Raw genomic sequence first — 21,789 nt, 5'->3', positions numbered from 1 at the left:
ATTAGTGATGAACACCAGCTGTTAGAATAACACAAGAACAACTGACTTCAGCCACAGCCTTAGATGACATCAACTGAAATAAAAGAAGACATTAAATCTCTCAAGACCTAAAACAGCATTACCAGCTTCAATTATTACCACACTGTCTTTATTTCTGTCAGACGTCTACAGAAGAGAGTTGCAGAGGTTTAGATTTTTTTTTTTTTTTTTACTACCACGGTGGAGATCAGTGTTTACTTTAGTTGGGCTGTTGAACCTTGACATTTTAAGGTTAGTTTTTGTTGTTGTATTTGTGTATGTTTACGACATGCTTGTAGTGAGAAAAAAAAGAGAATGAATGAGTTACTCCAAGGTTTGAATAAAAGTTGATTGCTTCGTTATTACACTTTAAGTGTTTGTGGGTTTATATTAAGAAATATTTTTTTTAGTGGACTCAAGTTAAATAAATTCATTGTACTAACACCATATAAACAATAGTTTTTTTTTAAAACTCAAATGGTTTGAAGCAATCGGTTTCCAAAATAAAATGAGTTACCACATGGTATAATAACAGTAACATACTGTAAAAATGAAGAGCTGTAAATTAACGGTAGAGAGCTATAAAATAACAGTATAATGCTGGCAACCACAGCTTCCAGTAAATTATGTTATTTTACAGTGCAGTTTTTTACAGTGTACCTTATGTGCATACTTTGCGCATAACTAACATAAATCAAGCAATCTGTATGTACAGGCCACAAAGTGTTGGTGAAATAACACATTAGCGCAACCGGAAGGAATGAGATGCATTTTTTTATTTTTTCAGAAAACAACTTCTTCACAAAATACATTCAAGCACTTTCATGGACCTGTATCTATGTATGTTTATTTTCAAAAATGTTCCAGGGCCTTGAAATGTTTTTTTGTTTTTTTTTTCAGATTCACAAACTTTTAAGGATTATAAGGATCCGTGAGTAGGAACTGCATACAACTTCTGCAAATGCAGCACTAAAATGTAAAGTAAAAGAGGAAGCAGCATAATGAAACAAAGAAGTGAAGGGTTCATCGGCAGTTGTCACATTTTCAGTTTTAGTTGTATTTTAGAAAATTAGAAAATTATTAGAAAATGTGTTCTCTTTGTGTGTGTTTAACAGTGTTGGGGAGTAACTAGTTACATGTAACAGAATTACACCATTGTTACAAAACAAATGTGAAATTTAAAAATGTGTAATTAAATTACAGTTACTTTTGAAAATGTTAATGATCACAAAGGGGGTTACATCTGAATTTTTTTCACACCTTCATACAGATTTAATTGACTTCTTTTAAATTGCATTGACTGCTCTAAAATGAGACGCCAATGTTTCAGGAGTTTAGGACACAGAATAGGACACATGCTTATTCGATAACTGTTTTATTTCCTATTTGGGTTTATGCATATACTTTATTTTTTAAGATCAATTGTTTTTTTCCAAGGCATTGTTGGATGCGAGTGTTTTCTGTCATAACTATGCAAACATTTGATTTCAAAACCAGTATCATAGCTATTAAACTATTTCGTGTTGTGATTTCAAATCTGTATTTAACCTCAGAAAGATCTCAAAGTAAATAAGAGGTGTCAAGTCTGAATTTGTGGTGGTTATGCTTTAAATTAAATTATTACACAGTTCTATAATCACCATCCAGTACCCTGATTTGCTGATATCATTCAGTGGGTTAGTTGTTAGTTTCATGATGTTTACAGTAGTTGTACAAACTATTATTATTACTACTTTAAGACCTCCAGTGTTTCTTAGACACACACAGACATCAAGAATCCAGCATTTGAATCTCAACAATGGTGACATTCAACAGCTGCATGCTGGGAGTCATGGCTGAGTGTAGTACTCTGCTGCTACCCAGCATGCAGCTGTTGAATGTCACCATTGTTGAGATTCAAATGCTGATTCTTGATGTCTGTGTGTGTCAAAAGACCACTGGAGATTTCAAGGTTTAGTGTATAAGATAAACATCCATAATAGTTCATATGTTATAAACATTATGAAAATAATAGACTAACTACTGCATGAGATCAGTGAATCATGACACTGGATGATAAATTTTAATAAACAACAAAAAAAACCCAAAAACACCTAATCAGACTTCTTTTTTTGGGGGGGGGCTTTTTTTATTTAGCTGTAATAGATGTGCTTCATACACACAATTACAGCAGCCAAAAAAAAAAAATTGAAAAGTCAAGAGTCCAGCTAAAGTAAACCCTGATCGCCATGATGGTGAGGTCAGTTGAAACAAACAAACAAATAAAACCATTTAAACCTCTGTTTAGATGTTCTGAAATAATATTTGTGGATATACGACAGAAATCAAGTCAAACTGTAATGTTGTTTGTGGAGTTGTTTAATAAGAGATTTAATGTGTTAATTTATTTAAGTTCATTTTATGTTTGGCTGTGGCTGATTCTTGTGTTTCTCTTTCCTTCGGTGATTCTGCTTGTAAACAGCAGGTGTTGATCATTATTGGTCAATCATGACATAATGATCTCCTTAACTCCAACACTGTGTCAATGCTACTTGAATACTCTGTAGTGTGGAAACACATGAACACTGAGCAGGGTTTGTTTAACACTGGGAAATATTACATCAACTTTACCTGATTCATTTACGTAAGACTGATGCATTTGAATCACATTAAGTTTAAATGATTTGGTTAAATTAAAACTATGTAATCTAAATGCATGGAAATTTCAATGTAATTGAATTACATAAAGTTTAAGTTTAGGCTGAAATATTTTTTTGAGTGTGTCATTCCCTGATAACAACTGGTAAAAGCTAATAACTCAGGCTAATCCGGCCAACTTAAGTTGGCACTATTAGCTTGATCATAAAATAAAGATGTTTATTATTCCTTACATATTATAATCACTGATGTTTGAATTAATCTGTGTGTCCTAAAAACGAGGTGTTCGTGTGTTCATCAAGAAGTCTATATGGTGTGTGTTTATGTAGAATCTACATTAGTGTTGTGTGACTGGAGGAGGAGCATCATTCCCTCACAGAGACAAATACAGAGAAACAGAAAGAGTCAACATCTTTGAGACAAAGTTGTTCCCCACCGTCCAGCCTGATCAGCTCTCATTTTAATACGTGAATCCTGCAGTTTACAGTGAAGCAAGGTAGGACAAGAGCTCTCTAAATATGTAAAATGCATTGAAGTTTTAATATTAGTATATCAAAATTTTAAAAAAGTCTGTTGAATTATTTTTTATATTTTACCCTTTAAAGGGATAGTTCACCCAAAAATGAAAGTTCTGTCATTAATTCCTCACCCTCGTGTTGTTGCAACCCTGTAAGACCTTCTTTCATCTTCGGAACACAATTTAAGATATTTTTGATGAATGACCGTATACAGCAAGGGTCCTATCACATTTAAGTCCCAGAAATGTACCAAAAAGATTAACAAAGTAATCCATGTGACGTCTGTGGTTCAGCTGTAATTTTACAAAGCTATAAAAATATTTTTTGCTCAAAGAAAACAAAAATAAATGTTCAACTCTACTGCGTCACTTGTGGATACATGTTCATTGGGTACCACGATGCATGAAAAAAGTTCAAATTGAATTTATTTTGTGTTTAGATGCTTCATTTTAAAGATTTTTTTTTAAAAGGTAAAATAAACTTGAGCTGAAAGGCTCATTTATTAGCTTGTAAATGAACAGTGGGCTGTGTTGTGCTTGATGACACCTACAGAATGTTAAGTGAAACTGGAATTCCTCAAGGTCATTCAAGTGTTCCAGATCACTGGACCTTGTGACTGAAAATACTCGAGTCGTCTCATGCAACAAACTGCACTTTAGTGAATATCACTGCAGGCCCTCATGTCTGTAGTATATTAGTAACTACAATAGATGCTGTATTATTTTATTTAATGCAATCAATCAGCCAAGCAAAATGCAAACAAACGTTACTGTTGACTGAAAGTAATCTATTTTAAGAGACGTTATGGAAGCAACTGTACTCATCTGGTTAATGTATAACACACATGAGTTCTGTAGAGGTCAAATCCTAGTGCTATTTTTTCCGAGCACAATAAATAATGCATTTAAATACACTGTAAAAAAAAATGTAATTTTACGGAAAATAACTGTGATTTTTTCAGGTTTTCTTTTATTTTGAATTACAGTCAAAACTCTGTAAAACTATCTCTAAATTAAAAATTTGGCTGTTATTTTAAGTATTATGGCATTAATGACAAATTACAGTAATTCACATTTTTTTAACCAAAAAAACTGCTGTATTTTTATACAGTATGTTTTCTGTTTTCTTAAATTACAAACAAATAATGTAAAATTACAAAAAAAATCTGTAATTAATACAATAACAAATCCGTTAGATGATGAAACGGTTAAATGACTGGCAGTAAAGTAAAATCTCCTTTTTTAAATAAGCTGACAAACACTGTTATTTTACAGCTATTTCCTGAATTTAATGATCAAGCACCCTGACTGTAAAACAAAAGACTAAAAAACGGTCAAATGACTGGCAGCACAGGGTGCCAAACAAAAACCTTCAAATTAAAGTCAAATGTCTTTATATAAATAAGTTAACAACACTGTTAACTTACAGCCATTTCCTAAATTATTACAAACAAACACCTTCACTGTGAAATTAACTCATTAACTAATTAATTAATTACTTAAACTTCACATAACTGACAGCAACAGAACATGAAACACTAACAGATCCCTCTAGATCTCAGCATCTAGTCTGACTTTATTTTTTCATACAAAACTTCTTATTGAGAATTAACAGATATTTATATGTTAATGTTTTTATTGAAAATAAAGTTTGTAATCACCATTGTGGAGATAAACATTTGCTTTAGTTGGGCTCTTGACCCTTAACTTTATAAATTTTGGTTTTCTCTGGTTGCTATAACTATGTGTCTCTAAGGCACGTTTGTTGGAGCAAAAATGGATCGAGTAGAACTGGTCAAGTAAAGCTGGTTGTTCATGATTATCATCTTATTGATCATAGTAATGTAACTCACTGAGCACATTGAGAATGCTCTTGTTGAATATGGTGGCTGTAAGTCTTGTGATTTTGAAAGCGGTTTTATGATATGAGAAACTTCTTAGTTTTTATACATTTTTAAGAGTTATAATTGGGGGCTTTTTGACACACAAACATCAAGAATTAACACATGCATCTCAACAATGGTGACAATCAACAAAAAGCTTGTTTTGTGATGATCAGGGCTAATATGAATATTTTGTCAATTGTCACCATTGTTGAGATTCATATCCAGATTTTTGATGTCTGTGACTCTACATATTCTTGTCTAAATGATTTTCTCAAAAACACTTTCAAAGTAGTAGCACAAGATTGTATAATTACAACAAGAAGCTAGTTAACATGCTCAGATATTTGCTTTCTGCTGAGGTCAGTGAATCAAGCCTATATGTGATGACAAGCTCATGCATAGTACATTACCAACTTTGTCTCAAGTACTATCTTGCTGGCTGTTCTGTAACAAATGTGCTTTAGAAATGCACAGTTACAGCAACCAGGGAAAAAAAAAAAAGGTATTTAAGAAAATCAAGAGCACAACTAAACCGAATGTTTATCTACACAACGGTGACTTCAAACTTTATTAATTTCAATTAAACACCAGTTAACTGTGTGGTTAACTGGGTTACCAAAAAACTTAGTTTCAGGAGAGGACAGAGAATGTTTCATTTTGATGATAATTGTAGACAATATCTAGAGATAATCATACAATTTAAAAATAATTTTAAAAAAGAAAAAAAAGTTTAAGAAAATTTAGGGTATTTGACCTTGATTTTACTGTTTTTCTTTGGAAGCTGCTTCTGCCAGTCATTGACAGTTTTTTAAAAAATGGTCTTTAACCATTATTTCCATTAATGGTAAATGTTTGGCACCCTGTACTGCCATGCATTTCACTGTTTTTTTACGTTTAAATTTTTTACAGTGTACACTGTAACGGATTGCTGTAAAAATTACAGCAATATTTTTACAGCAGTGGGCTGTATTTCTTATAATAAAGCATATTGCTGTAAACCGCAAAGAACTCTGGGGTCACGTGGTGGTTTGCCTTAAAAGTACAGCATAATGCTGTAAATTTCAAATCGACAGAGGCGGGCTTTTCTTCAACGGTCGACATTCGGGAGCAGCAAGAAGAACGATTCATAACTGTGGTAAGTGACGCATTTCAGTTTTTATTTTTCATGTTTGGTAACTGCAGTAGTATATTAAGGTGTCTACATTCGCGGTAACCGGAGATTAACGAATCCTCCGTCCGCGGGGCATGAGGGAGATTTCTACCGGGTTTAAGCAGCGCCGTCGCGGGAGGATTTCACAGGTTCCTATAGGCTATAGGAAAGTCTCTGGGTTCCTACGTTAAGAATTACATGCTTCACTGACAACAGTTGTGATTCACGGGAACGTCGTGTTGTTCAGCACACTTTCTCGTTAGTATTTTATAATGTAAATCAAATTTGCACAGGCAGTCATCTGTTAACACGGGCGCCGAAACGCGTGACGTTACTATAGGCTCACAACTCGCGGTCATCCCGCTCACGGAGGATCAGTGTATATCACGTAAACTCTGAACGGTGCTGTTAAAGCGGTTAACGTAAGCAGCGAGACGTGCGAGTACTTTTAATAACTTGCTAATTCTCTTATTGTTTGATTGTAATGCTTTTTGGTAACCTTGGTTTAAAGAATGAGTCAATTAAGTCCATCTTTTTGTCTGGCCTTTTCGCAGCATATATTCACTCTGGAGTAACCTTACCAGGAGGAGACAGACGGTGATTTAGAGTTCATTCAAAGGTAATGGTTGCATTTTAAGAATTTGAATACTGCATTTTACATGTAGATATGTTAGAAGATGTTTCTCAACTCCAGAATGGGATGATTTTTTAAGGGAGAATGATTCAGATATCTCAAAAGCTTAAACTAATGTGAATTACATATTGTCTGTTTCCTGACTGTTTTGTAGCTATTTACAAGGAACAAAGACGTCGAAAGGAAAAGTTCCATCTAAAACCACTGGGCAAATGGCACAGAAGAAACCAGCTGAAGTGAACCCAAGTTGCCACTCTTTTTTGCAAAGTGAAGGATTTTCAGCAGAATTTCTGAAAGGTAAGAAGTTCATACACACCAACATCCCCTTTTTCCTTTTATTCTATTATTTTATTATCTACACTGCCATTCAAAAGTTTGGGATTAGTAAGATTTTTTTATGTTTCTTATGAAATAAGTTTCTTCTGCTCATCAAGGCTGCATTTAATTGATCAAAAATACAGAAAAACTTAATGTTGTGGAATATTATTACAATTTAAAATAATTATTTCTATTTTAATATACTTTAAAATGTAATTTATTTCTGAATTTTCAGAATTTTAATTACTCTAGTTTTCTCATTTCTCCAGTGTAACATGATCCTTCAGAAATCATTGTAATATGCTGATTTATCATCAATTTTAGAAACTGCTTAACACAGTTGTACTGCTTAATTTTTTTTTTTCAGAACCTGTGATACTTTTTCAGGATTCTTTCATGGATTAAAAAAAATATATATATATATATATATATATATATATATATTTTATCCAACAAGTATGTGTTACATTGAAAGTGATAGTAAAGACTTACATTGTTAGATAAGATTTCTGTTTTAAATAACTGATGTTCTTTTAAACAGGATCAAAGAATCCTGAAAAGTATCACAGACCCCAAAACATACACTGACAGCATTGACAATGACATTGACAACACTGACAATTGAAAATAAATGAGAATGATCTCTGACAGATCATGTAACTGGTGTAATGATGCTGAAAATTCAGTTTTGCGTCACAGAAATAAATTATTTTTTAAAGTATAGTAAAAAGGAAAACTTATTTTAAATTGTAATAATATTTGAAAATATTACATTTTTTTCTTGTATTTGGTTTAGATAAATGCAGGCTTGATGAGCATATATATATATATATATATATATATATATATATATGTGTATATTTTTTAAAGAACATCAAAAATCATACTGATCTCCCAAACATTTGAATGGCAGTTTATCTGTATCTAATTGTAACAATCATCACTCTCTCTGTCTTTGACTGTATCTGTCATCACTCTGCCTGTATCTGACCGTATCATTGTTTTGTAAAAATATCTAATGTACTTTCCTCTTTGTTCTTTTTCAATTTTTTTAGCCACTCTTTGCATCCTGGGATGGGACAGTGTCTGGAGCCAAACTGTTCTCCTTTTTTGATCATAGGTTTTGTTGGACTCACTTGGGACCTTGTTGTTTTGCCATGTTGTGAAAATTCATCACTGTCATTGTGGTATTTGGAACAATTTAATTATGACCATGTTGGTTAACTTGATGTTAGTAAAACTTTGGCTCAATGTTGGTAAAACTTAAACTTAAAGTTAAGGGTAATATACGTTTCAAGTAACTATTTATTTTAGAATTCAAAATAATACTAAACGCACTGCTCTATGACATTTCTTTGATGCAAATTTGAGAGTCATATGTTAAATAAAATTTGATATGTTTTTCAAAATTAAGATGTGTCAAATTATTATTTTTTTTTAAATATTAGGTGCACTAAGTTTCACACTATACAACACTTTATGCAGTTAAATATTGTTTAAAGCTTATGCAGTTAATGAATTGTTTAAATTGCCAGTCAATAATATTCAGCAATCTGGAAAATATATACTGCATATATAGAATACACAAAAATAAAGTAGTTTACTGTAAAAAAAAAAAAAAAAAAACACAGCAATGTAAAAAATACAGTTATTTGCTGTAATCAGGAAATACAGAATTATGCTGTAAATTTAAATTAAAATTGTTGCTGTAATTTTTACAGCACAGATGTAATTATTGATTTACAGTAGTCTTGTAAATTTACAGTCTTACTGGCAACCAAAATTGCCAGTAAGTTACTGTAAATTTTACATTAAATTTTTTACAGTGTAGGCTGACATAAGTTAATCATATGAGCTGCATTTGTTCAATGAATGCCTTGTTTAATGTTGCAGATGCAGTTCCAAACACCTGAAATGCTCACACAAGTATTTTGGCTCGTTATTTGTGACAGAGGTGGAAAGTCCACATTTAGAAAGTAAAAGTCCTTCCCAGTATTTTGTTCCAATCACCTGCATTTGCTAATTAGCAAAGTTTTTCAGCCAGGAGGTCAGAGATGGGACCAAGTTATTCCTTTCAAGTCGGAAGCAAGTCTTGAGTCAAATCCCAAGTCCTTAAAGAGTTAAAGTTAATGAGATAATTAAGTGACTAATTAAATGATGATTGTGCTTTAGTGATGATGACGGCTGATCGTGACTTGGTTGTGAAATGCTGGAGAGAAATCGAGAATGCGTGTGATGGAGGAGTAGTTCTGACCTGGTCAGTTCCCGACTTCATTGTGATTAATGCAAATTTGATCTCCTGAGGTCTGCTTGATGTTTTCTCTCTCTTTAGTTTGTTTCAGAATAATCCAGACACTCGTAATCAGTTCCCGGAATCCGCTGACATCCCTCATGAGGTGGTGCCGCAATGTGTGCGGGTGACGGCCTACAGCAAGAAAGTACTAAAAGAGCTGGGAAAGTTGGTCGAGAGCAAAAAAGGTCGAGAAGCCCTCATCAAACTGCTGGGAGAAACGCCCAAGAACGCTGGCAACAACCTCAGGGTATGTGGGAGACTTTCATTCACAATCTGTCAGTTTTGGCTTCCGTTTCAAAACCTAGTGAAGCGACATAGCATCCTAACTAAACTAGTGCCTCAAGTGACTGATTTTGAACATTGTACATTATTTACAGAGGTGTATAAGTCCAGGGGTCAGAAAGTAATAGTCCTGCCATATATTTGTTCCACCCATGAACTGATGAAATGATTTCACCAGAGGTGGAACCAAGTCCTTCAGTTCAAGTCACAAGCAAGTCTCAAGTCAAATACCAAGTCCTCAAAGAGTTAAAGGTAATGAGATAATTAAGTGACTAATTAAATGATGATTGTGCATTAGTGATGAACACCTGCTGTTATTGAGAATTACAGAGGATCAGATGTTGATGTTTTATTGGTTAAGATGATGCTACCATCATGGAGATCAGTGTTTGCTTTAGTTGGGCTCCTGACCCTTTTTTATGATTTAAAGTAATTCACTTTTAAACAATTGCAATATTGTTTTATGGTAGCATTTTTAGGTAGCATGTTTTTGCATGTAATAGTTACTTTTTGGTTTATAGACCAACATTGAACTTTTAGAGGACTGAAGAAGAATGATTTTTAACAAATGCCACTATAAGGCTGAAATATTGGGGAGAAAACTTGCAGCAGCTCAAGCTCTTAGACATGAACACTTATCATATGATCCTCAACAGTGGTGACAATAATTCTTCGTACTGCAGTGCATGATGGCCATTTTTACTATGGTGTTACCTAGCATGCATTACAGATTTTGTTGATAGTCACCATTATTGTGATTCATATGCTGGTTCTTGATGTCTGCATGTGTCTAAATATAACAGCAGGTAAAATACTTTGTGCCTTACATACAGCAGAATTTGTATTCATTTTTAACTACTTCAATGCTGAGCTTCCCAGGACTAATTATTCAAACTGTAACAACCTTACATGATGATCACTCATTTGATTTAAAAGCAAAACACGATAACTAATCTACTACCAAAAGCTTCTGATTCAGCAATGTGCAAACACTTGCTGTGAAACAGTAGTGCAATTGCTTAGAAGCAAATTACTTCAAATTATAAAAAGGGTCAGGGGCCCAACTAAAGCAAACACTGATCTCCATAATGGTAGCATCATTTTAACCAATAAAACGTCAACATCTGATCCTCTGCAATTCTCAATAACAGCAGGTGTTCATCACTAATGCACAATCATCATTTAATTAGTCACTTAATTATCTCATTACCTTTAACTCTTTGAGGACTTGGTATTTGACTTGAGACTTGCTTGTGACTTGAACTGAAGGACTTGGTTCCACCTCTGGTGAAATCATTTCATCAGTTCATGGGTGGAACAAATATATGGCAGGACTTTTACTTTCTGACCCCTGGACTATACACCTCTGATTATTTATACATAAAAAATACAAATATTTACAGTTTATAAATAGATTATACTATATACAAATACAATAAATGTAGTGTAATGTGATAGAAAATTCAAGACTAGTAAAAAAAAGACCAGATTTGCAAAATACCATGCTCACAGACAAAGAGTCGTAAACTTTCCCTCCAAAGGTGAAAGTTACCACTGGTTCTCAGACCTCCTGGAGGTGTAGCTTCCAAAAACCTTAAATGCATCCTTCTCTTCTTCCCCCACTTTTTTCACTCTCTTCTGCAAAATCTTCAGATTGCTGCCCGTGTGGAGGAACCCACGGGGAGCCTGAGCCGGCACAGGGCGTGCCCGGTGGGGCCAATGGGCCCCAACATATAGAGCTCTGGCTCTCGACCACAAAGAGCCAGACATTTTCACTCAACCCTGGAATTCATCCTCATGGAAATGTCCCCAAACAGACATTCCTCGCTTCTTCTGTGTGTTTTCTTTTTAGTTTCTTCACTCGTCCCACATGAGTGACTTGTCTCAGTCAGTCAGTGGTTCTTTTAGAACCTAAGAAGATGAGCTAGAACTCTTTGGGACTTCCTTATAAGCTTGCGCCAGGCCTTGCAGCCTTGTCTTTTCATTCCCCAAAGACCACAGGACTTCAGCAGGGTCTCTCTCTCTCTCAGCTCTTGGTTCTTCTTCACTTTTTGGGAAGAAACTCCCAGTCACCATCGAGTCAGAACATCTTTGGAGTTCATCACTCTTCGGATTCTGCCTTGCAAAATTAATGTCCCTTTACAAATCCGATTCAAGTTACATGCTCTAATGCAATAGTACTTTGAGAAATTTATTTGCTGTGGCCAAGAAAATATAATTTCTTGTTGATATGAAATTATACTGAATGTTCGCTGGACGATCATATTAGTTGATAGAAATTTATTCCTGCTACAGTTACTACTGGTAGCTGATATAAATAATCATAATTAATTGTAATTATTTATATATACATTTCCCCTTTGAGCTAATTCGCAACTATATATATAAATATATATATATATAACCATATTTTTTGTTGCAAAAAAGACAAAATACTTTTACTATTACTCACCTCATAAGTGACTGATTTCGAATGCTGTATATTATATATTTAAGTAATAAACTAATATTTTTATTAAATGTAAATATGTATGATAAAAAATATATAATATAAAAATGGAGTAAAAGAGTAAAAAAAGAAAATGTAACTTCAAACTAAAACAGATATACATATATATTATATATAATCTTTTTTAAATTCCTTTATTTTTATATTTTATTAAATGTTTTAGCATATATCAGGGAAATAGGACAAATAATAAAATAAAATACATGACAAAAATTATATATTTCATGAAATCGTTCAAAAAAGTGTGTGTGTGTGTGTGTGTATAAAATATAAGATATAAAATATGAGTTTTCATCTTTGACATTAGCCATTAACATTTTAACAGGCTAGCAACACACACTAAAAATACACAGCACACATCAGTTTTGGATAAAATCCATGCTGCCCTAAACTGTTGCCAGTGGAGAAAACTCATTAGGCTTTGAAGCAGATTGTTGAAATCGCCCTCTTCCTTCCATTTGCATGCTGTCAGACTTCACATATTCTTAGAAACAGTCTGAGTTTCCAAGTAAACTGTCTGTGTTGTCTGTGTCTGTCTACAGCTGATCGTTGACATGATGTTGAAGGTGATGGAGAAACAAATTCAGGAGCCTGTGCTCAGAGCGTTCGAGAGAGTCATGGAGGATATCATCGCCGACATCAACAAATAATACAAGAAGCTTGAATTCACCGGCTAAACGTCACACTGTAAAAAAAAAAGTATGATAAATAACTGTGATTTTATTATTATTATTTTTTTTTTCAGGTTGTTTTCTTTTATTTTAAATTGCAGTCAAAACTCAGTAAATTTATCTTTAAATTAACTACTTGGTTGTTATTTTAAGTATTATGACATTAATGACAAATTACAGTAATTCACATATTTTATACAGAAGAACTGCTGTATGTTTATACAGTATGTTTTTTGTTTTCTTAAATTACAAACAAATGTATGTAAAATTACAAAAAAAAAAACCCATGTAATTAATACAATAATAAATCTGTTAGATGATAAAACGGTCAAATGACTGGCACTAAAGTAAAATCTCCTTATTTAAATAAGATGACAAACACTGTTATTTTACAGGTATTTCCTGAAATTAATGATCAAGCACCCTGACTGTAAAACAAAAGGGAAAAAAAAAAACGGTCAGCGGTCAAATGACTGGCAGCACAGGGTGCCAAACAAAAACCTTAAAATTAAAGTCAAATCTCTTTATATATATAAGATAACGAGACATAATTTACAGGCATTTCCTAAATTACCTTCACTGTAAAATTAACTCATTAACTAATTAATTAAACATCACGTGACTGACAGCAACAGAACATGAAACACAGATCTAACAGATCTCTCTAGATCTCAGCATCCAGTCTGACTTTATTTCTTTTATACAAAACGTCTTATTGAGAATTCTGAATCTGATTATTAATTGATGATTATTTAATCATCATACAGTAGCTTGACTCACTGAAAATATAATGAGTATTAGTGCTGGATATGTTAGCTTTTAGTGTTGTATTTTTACAGCAGTGTTGTGATAGTCAAAGATTATTACTATTGTTTTTATTTAAACATATGTTTTATGCATCTTGAATGGAGCACATGAATCTCAACAATGGTGACAATCAACAAAATGCTTGTTTTGTGATAATCAGAACCAATATGAATATTTAGTTGTTTATCATCATTGTTGAGTTTCATATGCATACTCTTGTCTAAAACAGACAGTTACAACAACTGGGGAAATTTTTAAACCTCAAGGGTCAAGAGCCCAACTAAAGCAAATGCTTATCTCCACAATGGTGACTTCAAACTTTATTAATTTCAATTAAATATCAACATCTAAACCTCAGTTAATTCTCAATAAGATGTTTTGTATGAAAGAAACAAAGTTAGACCGGTTTGTATTAAGTGAAGATGCTGAGATCTAGACAGATCTGTGAGTTTTTTTATGTTCTTTTGGGATTTAAAGGATTTGTGTTGTCTGTTTTGTGGGTTACCATTGTGCTGAAGAGTAGAGCGTGTGCGTTAGTCCAGGAGAAAAAAAAAAAAAAAGAAAGAAAATTAAATGCTAATGTTATGCTGCATGTCTTTTTATTTAACTGTAATTGTAGAGTTGTTGGTGCAGTGATCGTTAAAATAATTAGTTTTTGCACGTGTGCTGTTGGTAGCTAGTGGTTAACTATGGGGTTTCGTTTGTGCCAAAAATGAGGCGAGTGCTTTGTACTACACATTTGTCTTTGTCTACAGATATTGCCTAATTAATCAGGTAAATCAGTATATGTTGACGTCATCTCAATCTGTCGTCCTGTCGTCTTTTTCTCTGTATTTTACTGTTGTCCTAACTGTCGTCCTGTTCACCGCGGGACACCAGCCGCCATCTGCTGCACATCTATTTGCTGCACATTTCATCGTGAACACAGCTAGAGACATGGTTGCTCAGAAAAAGAATTTATTGAAATGTTCATGGTAACTATTAATAAGAAATTTTAATAATGCTTGTAGAAAAAAAGGAGCAAACATTCAGTGTTAGAATTTTTACAAACTTTATTTTTTCAGAAAACTTTACAGTATAATGTATTCGAAAGTAATATAATTGTATCTTCTATAATGAAAAAAACATATATATGTTTTGTAAATACTTTTCCCCTGTTTTCTAGCACATTTAACTTTTAACCGCTGAAATATAGATGTTCGTCAGCTTTTTGGCCGCTTCTTGTCTCCGTACCTTAATTCCACTAATAGATGTGCAGCAAATCCAGATGGTGGCTGGTGTTCCGCGGTGAACAGGACGACAGTTAGGATGACAGAACAGGACGGCAGTAAGCATGACAGAATAAGACGACAGAACAAGACGACAGTAAGGACGACAGTAAGGATGACAGAACAGGACGACAGTAAGCATGACAGAACAGGACGACAGAACAAGACGACAGTAAGGACAACAGAACAAGACGACAGTTAGGACGACAGAACAGGACGACAGAACAGGACAACAGTTAGGACGACAAAACAGGACGACAGTTAGGATGACAGAACAAGATGACAGAACAAGACATCAGTTAGGACGACAGAACAAGACGACAGTTAGGATGACAGAACAGGACGACAGAACAAGACATCAGTTAGGACGACAGAACAGGACGACAGTTAGAACGACAGAACAGGACGACAGAACAGGACAACAGTTAGGACGACAAAACAGGATGACAGTTAGGATGACAGAACAAGATGACAGAACAAGACATCAGTTAGGACGACAGAACAAGACGACAGTTAGGATGACAGAACAGGACGACAGAACAAGACATCAGTTAGGACGACAGAACAGGACGACAGTTAGGACGACAGAACAGGACGACAGAACAGGACAACAGTTAGGATGACAGAACAAGATGACAGAACAAGACATCAGTTAGGACGACAGAACAAGACGACAGAACAAGACATCAGTTAGGACGACAGAACAAGACATCAGTTAGGACGACAGAACAGGACGACAGAGCAAGACGACAGTTAGGATGACAGAACAAGACAACAGAACAAGACATCAGTTAGGACGACAGAACAAGACGACAGTTAGGATGACAGAACAAGATGACAGAACAAGACATCAGTTAGGACGACAGAACAAGACGACAGTTAGGATGACAGAACAAGATGACAGAACAAGACATCAGTTAGGACGACAGAACAAGACGACAGAACAAGACATCAGTTAGGACGACAGAACAGGACGACAGAGCAAGACGACAGGATGACAGAACAAGACAACAGAACAAGACATCAGTTAGGATGACAGAACAAGACGACAGAACAAGACATCAGTTAGGACGACAGAACAAGACGACAGTAAGGATGACAGAACAGGACGACAGAACAGGACAACAGTTAGGACGACAAAACAGGACGACAGTTAGGATGACAGAACAAGATGACAGAACAAGATGACAGTTAGGATGACAGAACAAGATGACAGAACAAGACATCAGTTAGGACGACAGAACAAGACGACAGAACAAGACATCAGTTAGGACGACAGAACAAGACATCAGTAAGGACGACAGAACAGGACGACAGAGCAAGACGACAGTTAGGATGACAGAACAAGACAACAGAACAAGACATCAGTTAGGACGACAGAACAAGACGACAGTTAGGATGACAGAACAAGATGACAGAACAAGACATCAGTTAGGACGACAGAACAAGACGACAGTTAGGATGACAGAACAAGATGACAGAACAAGACATCAGTTAGGACGACAGAACAAGACGACAGTTAGGATGACAGAACAAGATGACAGAACAAGACATCAGTTAGGACGACAGAACAAGACGACAGAACAAGACATCAGTTAGGACGACAGAACAGGACGACAGAGCAAGACGACAGTTAGGATGACAGAACAAGACAACAGAACAAGACATCAGTTAGGACGACAGAACAAGACGACAGTTAGGATGACAGAACAGGACGACAGAACAAGACATCAGTTAGGACGACAGAACAAGACGACAGTAAGGACGACAGAACAGGTCAACAGAACACAATGACAGTTAGGACAACAGTAAAAAAAACAGAGAAAAAGACGACAGGACGACAGATTAAGACAACGTCAACAGACAACATGCACGTCAATATATACTGATTTACCTGAATAATTAGGCAATAACTGTAGACAAAGACACGTGTAGTACAAAGCACAAAGCAGTCGCCTCTTTTTTTGGCACAAATGGAACCCCATAGTTAACTGCAAAAAATAATAAATTTCATAGAGAATGTTTCATGATAATCCAGAAAATACTTATAAAGTAACTATTTTTAAAAAGAAAGAAAAAAAAAACATTTAAGAAAATTTAGGATATTTGACCTTAATTTTACAGTTTGTTCCATAGCTGCTTCTGCCAGTCATTGACCATTTATTAAAAAAAATGCTCTTTAACCTTTATTTCCATTAATGGTAAGTATTTGGCACCCTGTGCTGCCATGCATTTCACTGTTTTTTTAAGTTTATTTTTTTTTTACAGTACACGCTGAACATCACAAACTCAATGAATCATAGAAAAGCACTTGTCTTTTTAATGCCATTAGTGAATAGAAGTTACTGTGCAACTAATACAATTAAAAACTATCCACAAAGAACAAATCATGTGTAAAACCCAAATACCTATACAACTGTGTTTGTAGGTCTTAGTCAGGGCAGGGTCAGGTTTGATTTTGACGGGAATGAAAACGAGGCTGTTTGATGGATTGTACTGTTGTTTGACAGCACAACCAAACTTAAATTAGATAAAACTCCATAAACACCTCTGAAAGTTCTTGGAACTAAACTAACTAAACTTCATCTGAATTGCACTTGAGTGATTGCACATGAATAAAATCCTGATTAATTTGCGAGAACATGAAAATTGAAATTAAAATTGGTTTAATTCCAATGACACCTCTTTTATTATGAAAGGCCATATATTTGTTTCTTAAGACTTTATTTGTCTTACTGTTATTAACCTGCATTATGAATCATTTGCTTCGCTTCTGTAAAGCAGCTCTGATTAATAAATGTCGCTTGTACCTGCTGAAAAACTAAACTGTGTGTCTTTGTCATTCATACATTAAAAAAATGTTGACCTTTGTCATTCACTACTGAACATTATATAAAAAGACTAAATTAAAAAATGTAACAAGTGTTTTTGAGAAATGGTTGGAAAACTAACTGAACTATTACCACATAAGTGACAAAATCACCTCATAAGTGAATGTTCTGCATCAGTTTTATATCAAAAAGTTAGGACTAGAATTAAAATAGAATTTAAAATATTTGATTCAAATCTATTTTAAAATACGTTATTAAAAAAGATGGAAGTCTTGCCAAAAGAGGGAAAGTGTTACCAAAAAATCTAACAATGTTAATAATTAGAACAAAACTTAAAAGCAACAATAAATCTTTAATTGCAGATTTGTTTAATTACAAAAAAAGTAAAAATGACCAAATGTTTTTTGAGAAAGGGTTGGGGAATTAACTGAACTATTACAAAATAAGTGACAAAATAACCTTAGAAGTGAATGCTTTTCATTATTTCTATATAAAAAAGAATTGGACAAGAATTAAAATAGCAAATTGTGCAAAATACAAGACATTTTGGAAACTCTATCGCTGCACACCTTGCTAATGACATATATGCTTATAAAATTCACAAATAATCTTTACAATGACACCCCAATGAACAAAACATCTAAATGACACATTTTGTGTAAGAATGTTTATTGACCACCAGATGGTGGGGTAGAGAACTGTATCAAAAGCTTCAAAGCATCAACGCAGTTTGCTGTAAAGGCCTCACTGCTTCAAAAGCCTCGTTCGGCATCTCTGAATTATATTTGCAATAAAAAAAATACAACTCAAAGATCAAACTCAGATGTTTTATGGAGGTTTTGCATGAGAAATCTCAAGTCTTCCAGATGTGTCCATCTCTACTGCTTCAATCCTCAATCCTGCTTCCAAAATCTGGATCTCTTTGATGGGAAAAGGTAACATATCTGTCATGTGGTAGCATAAGGTAATGAACAGCAGTTTTGGCAGCACATTTGGTGAAATATTAGGCTAATATCTCAATTAATACTGCTCCTATGTACCTTTACCACCTGTTTATTTTAGTTTGTCAAAATATTGCACCCTTTGCTGCTTACTAAGTCCTTCTGATTTAGCAGCTTCCACACAATTTTTTTTGTGGATATGTTTAGGGAGAAACTATGGGTAATATTTACAGATGGATATACTGTGAGCTTAATATACAGGTTGCTAGTAACTATAATCAGAGATTTACAAATAGATTAACAATATATACAAGTTGATATTAACTGTAATCAGGAATTTGCAGATAGATATGAACATAATGTACAGGTTGCTATTTTCTATAAACAGGAATTTACGAATAGACATGTACAGACAGTGTTGGGAAGGTTACTTTGGAAATGTAATACACTAAAAAATTTAAACTTAAAAAAACAGTGAAATGCATGGCAGCACAGGGTGCCAAACATTTACCATTAATGGAAATAATGGTTAAAGACCGTTTTTTAAAAAAACTGTCAATGACTGGCAGAAGCAGCTTCCAAAAAAAAAAACAATAAAATTAAGGTCAAATATCCTAAATTTTCTTAAACTTTTTTAAAATTATTTTATAGATACTGTCTGGATTATCATCATGAAACATTCTCTGTGAAACTAAGTTTTTTTTCCAGTTAATCACTACAATTAACAACTACACAGTCACAGCCTTTAAATAAAATGACACACAGCACAACATCAATACTTTGTTGTCCTCTCCTGGACTAAAGCTCCCGCTCTACTCTTCAGCACAATGGTAACCCACTAAAATCAGACTTTGTTTCTTTCATACAAAACTTCTTATTGAGAATTAACTGAGGTTTAGATGTTGGTGTTTAATTGAAATTAATAAAGTTTGAAGTCACCGTTGTGTAGATAAACATTCGGTTTAGTTGTGCTCTTGATTTTCTTAAATACCTTTTCTTTTTTTTTCCTGGTTGCTGTAACTGTGCATTTCTAAAGCACATTTGTTACAGAAAAACCAGCAAGATAGTACTTGATGAGACAAAGTTGGTAATGTACTATGCATGAGCTTGTCATCACATATAGGCTTGATTCACTGACCTCAGCAGAAAACAAATATCTGAGCATGTTAACTAGCTTCTTGTTGTAATTATACAATCTTGTGCTACTACTTTGAAAGTGTTTTTGAGAAAATCATTTAGACAAGAATATGTAGAGTCACAGACATCAAAAATCTGGATATGAATCTCAACAATGGTGACAATTGACAAAATATTCATATTAGCCCTGATCATCACAAAACAAGCTTTTTGTTGATTGTCACCATTGTTGAGATGCATGTGTTAATTCTTGATGTTTGTGTGTCAAAAAGCCCCCATTTATAACACTTAAAAATGTATAAAAACTAAAAAGTTTGTCATATCATAAAACCGCTTTCAAAATCACAAGACTTACAGCCACCATATTCAACAAGAGCATTCTCAATGTGCTCAGTGAGTTAGATTACTATGATCAATAAGATGATAATCATGAACAACCAGCTTTACTTGACCAGTTCTACTCGATCCGTTTTTGCTCCAACAAACGTGCCTTAAAGACACATAGTTATAGCAACCAGAGAAAACCAGAATTTATAAAGTTAAGGGTCAAGAGCCCAACTAAAGCAAATGTTTATCTCCACAATGGTGATTACAAACTTTATTTTCAATAAAAACATTAACATATAAATATCTGTTAATTCTCAATAAGAAGTTTTGTATGAAAAAATAAAGTCAGACTAGATGCTGAGATCTAGAGGGATCTGTTAGTGTTTCATGTTCTGTTGCTGTCAGTTATGTGAAGTTTAAGTAATTAATTAATTAGTTAATGAGTTAATTTCACAGTGAAGGTGTTTGTTTGTAATAATTTAGGAAATGGCTGTAAATTAACAGTGTTGTTAACTTATTTATATAAAGACATTTGACTTTAATTTGAAGGTTTTTGTTTGGCACCCTGTGCTGCCAGTCATTTGACCGTTTTTTTCCCTTTTGTTTTACAGTCAGGGTGCTTGATCATTAAATTCAGGAAATAGCTGTAAAATAACAGTGTTTGTCAGCTTATTTAAAAAAGGAGATTTTACTTTACTGCCAGTCATTTGACCGTTTCATCATCTAACGGATTTGTTATTGTATTAATTACAGATTTTTTTTGTAATTTTACATTATTTGTTTGTAATTTAAGAAAACAGAAAACATACTGTATAAAAATACAAGTTTTTTTGTATAAAAAATGTGAATTACTGTAATTTGTCATTAATGCCATAATACTTAAAATAACAACCAAATTTTTTATTTTAAAACAACCTGAAAAAATCAGTTATTTTCCGTAAAATTACATTGTTTTTTACAGAGTAGGTTACAGATTACAAGTTACTTGATTTAAAATATAATAAGTAGTGTAACTTTTCAATTACTTTATAAAAGTAATGTAATTTATTACTTTTAATTACTTTTTGATTACTTTTCTAAATTTGTAATATTTTCAACTGTTAATCATTTTGAAACATTTAATCCAGGCAGAGTTAACCGTACCGTAGCACTCAACACTGATTACTGTCAGACTTTCACAATCCTTCATCACTTGAATTAGATTATAATAAGTAAGCGATAGCATACATCTTTATTTTGTGATAACAACTGGCTGAATGTACATTATCTCACTTATTACACAGCTGCTTGATAGATTATTTAGATGTTTCGTCTCAAAATTATTAGACACGAAACACTGATCTGAGTTAAAATATTTGAACGCAACATGAAGAAATCACTTAAAATTAGACATTTTAGGGATACAGTGCACTCATACCACTTTTCTTACACAACATTTCACCACATAAATAATTAGGTATTAGTACTAGTTTGTTAGTTATTTTATAATCCATTACAATGTACAAAAAAAAAAAAAAAAAAATGGCAGCAGCTGCGTTTGTATGAAACAATAGAGCAAGCCCA

At 33.7% G+C, this 21,789-nt stretch overlaps 1 protein-coding gene across 6 annotated transcripts in view; it reads left to right on the top strand.

Annotated features, from left to right (window-relative positions):
* The first annotated feature begins 3,011 nt into the window (after window positions 1-3,011).
* LOC127164974 (myoglobin-like) overlaps window positions 3,012-21,789 on the top strand; it is a 33,364-nt gene continuing 14,586 nt past the window's right edge. Inside the window, exons 1-4 of one of the 6 annotated variants that reach the window (XM_051109231.1) lie at window positions 3,017-3,151; window positions 9,333-9,417; window positions 9,493-9,700; window positions 12,787-17,535. In XM_051109231.1, coding sequence (XP_050965188.1) covers window positions 9,335-9,417; window positions 9,493-9,700; window positions 12,787-12,894 — 399 coding nt within the window. In that variant the 5' untranslated portion in view covers window positions 3,017-3,151; window positions 9,333-9,334 and the 3' untranslated portion in view covers window positions 12,895-17,535. Of the gene's footprint in view, window positions 3,152-9,332; window positions 9,418-9,492; window positions 9,701-12,786; window positions 17,817-18,549; window positions 18,757-21,789 lie in introns of those variants that run through there. The other 5 variants (XR_007827728.1, XM_051109205.1, XM_051109214.1 and 2 more) reach the window with 5 other exon arrangements.

This window comes from Labeo rohita, chromosome 1 (genome assembly GCF_022985175.1).
Source record: "Labeo rohita strain BAU-BD-2019 chromosome 1, IGBB_LRoh.1.0, whole genome shotgun sequence".
Taxonomy (NCBI): domain Eukaryota; kingdom Metazoa; phylum Chordata; class Actinopteri; order Cypriniformes; family Cyprinidae; genus Labeo; species Labeo rohita.
The sequence above is the reverse complement of the archived record's forward strand: the minus strand, read 5'-3'. Positions and strand labels throughout refer to the sequence as shown.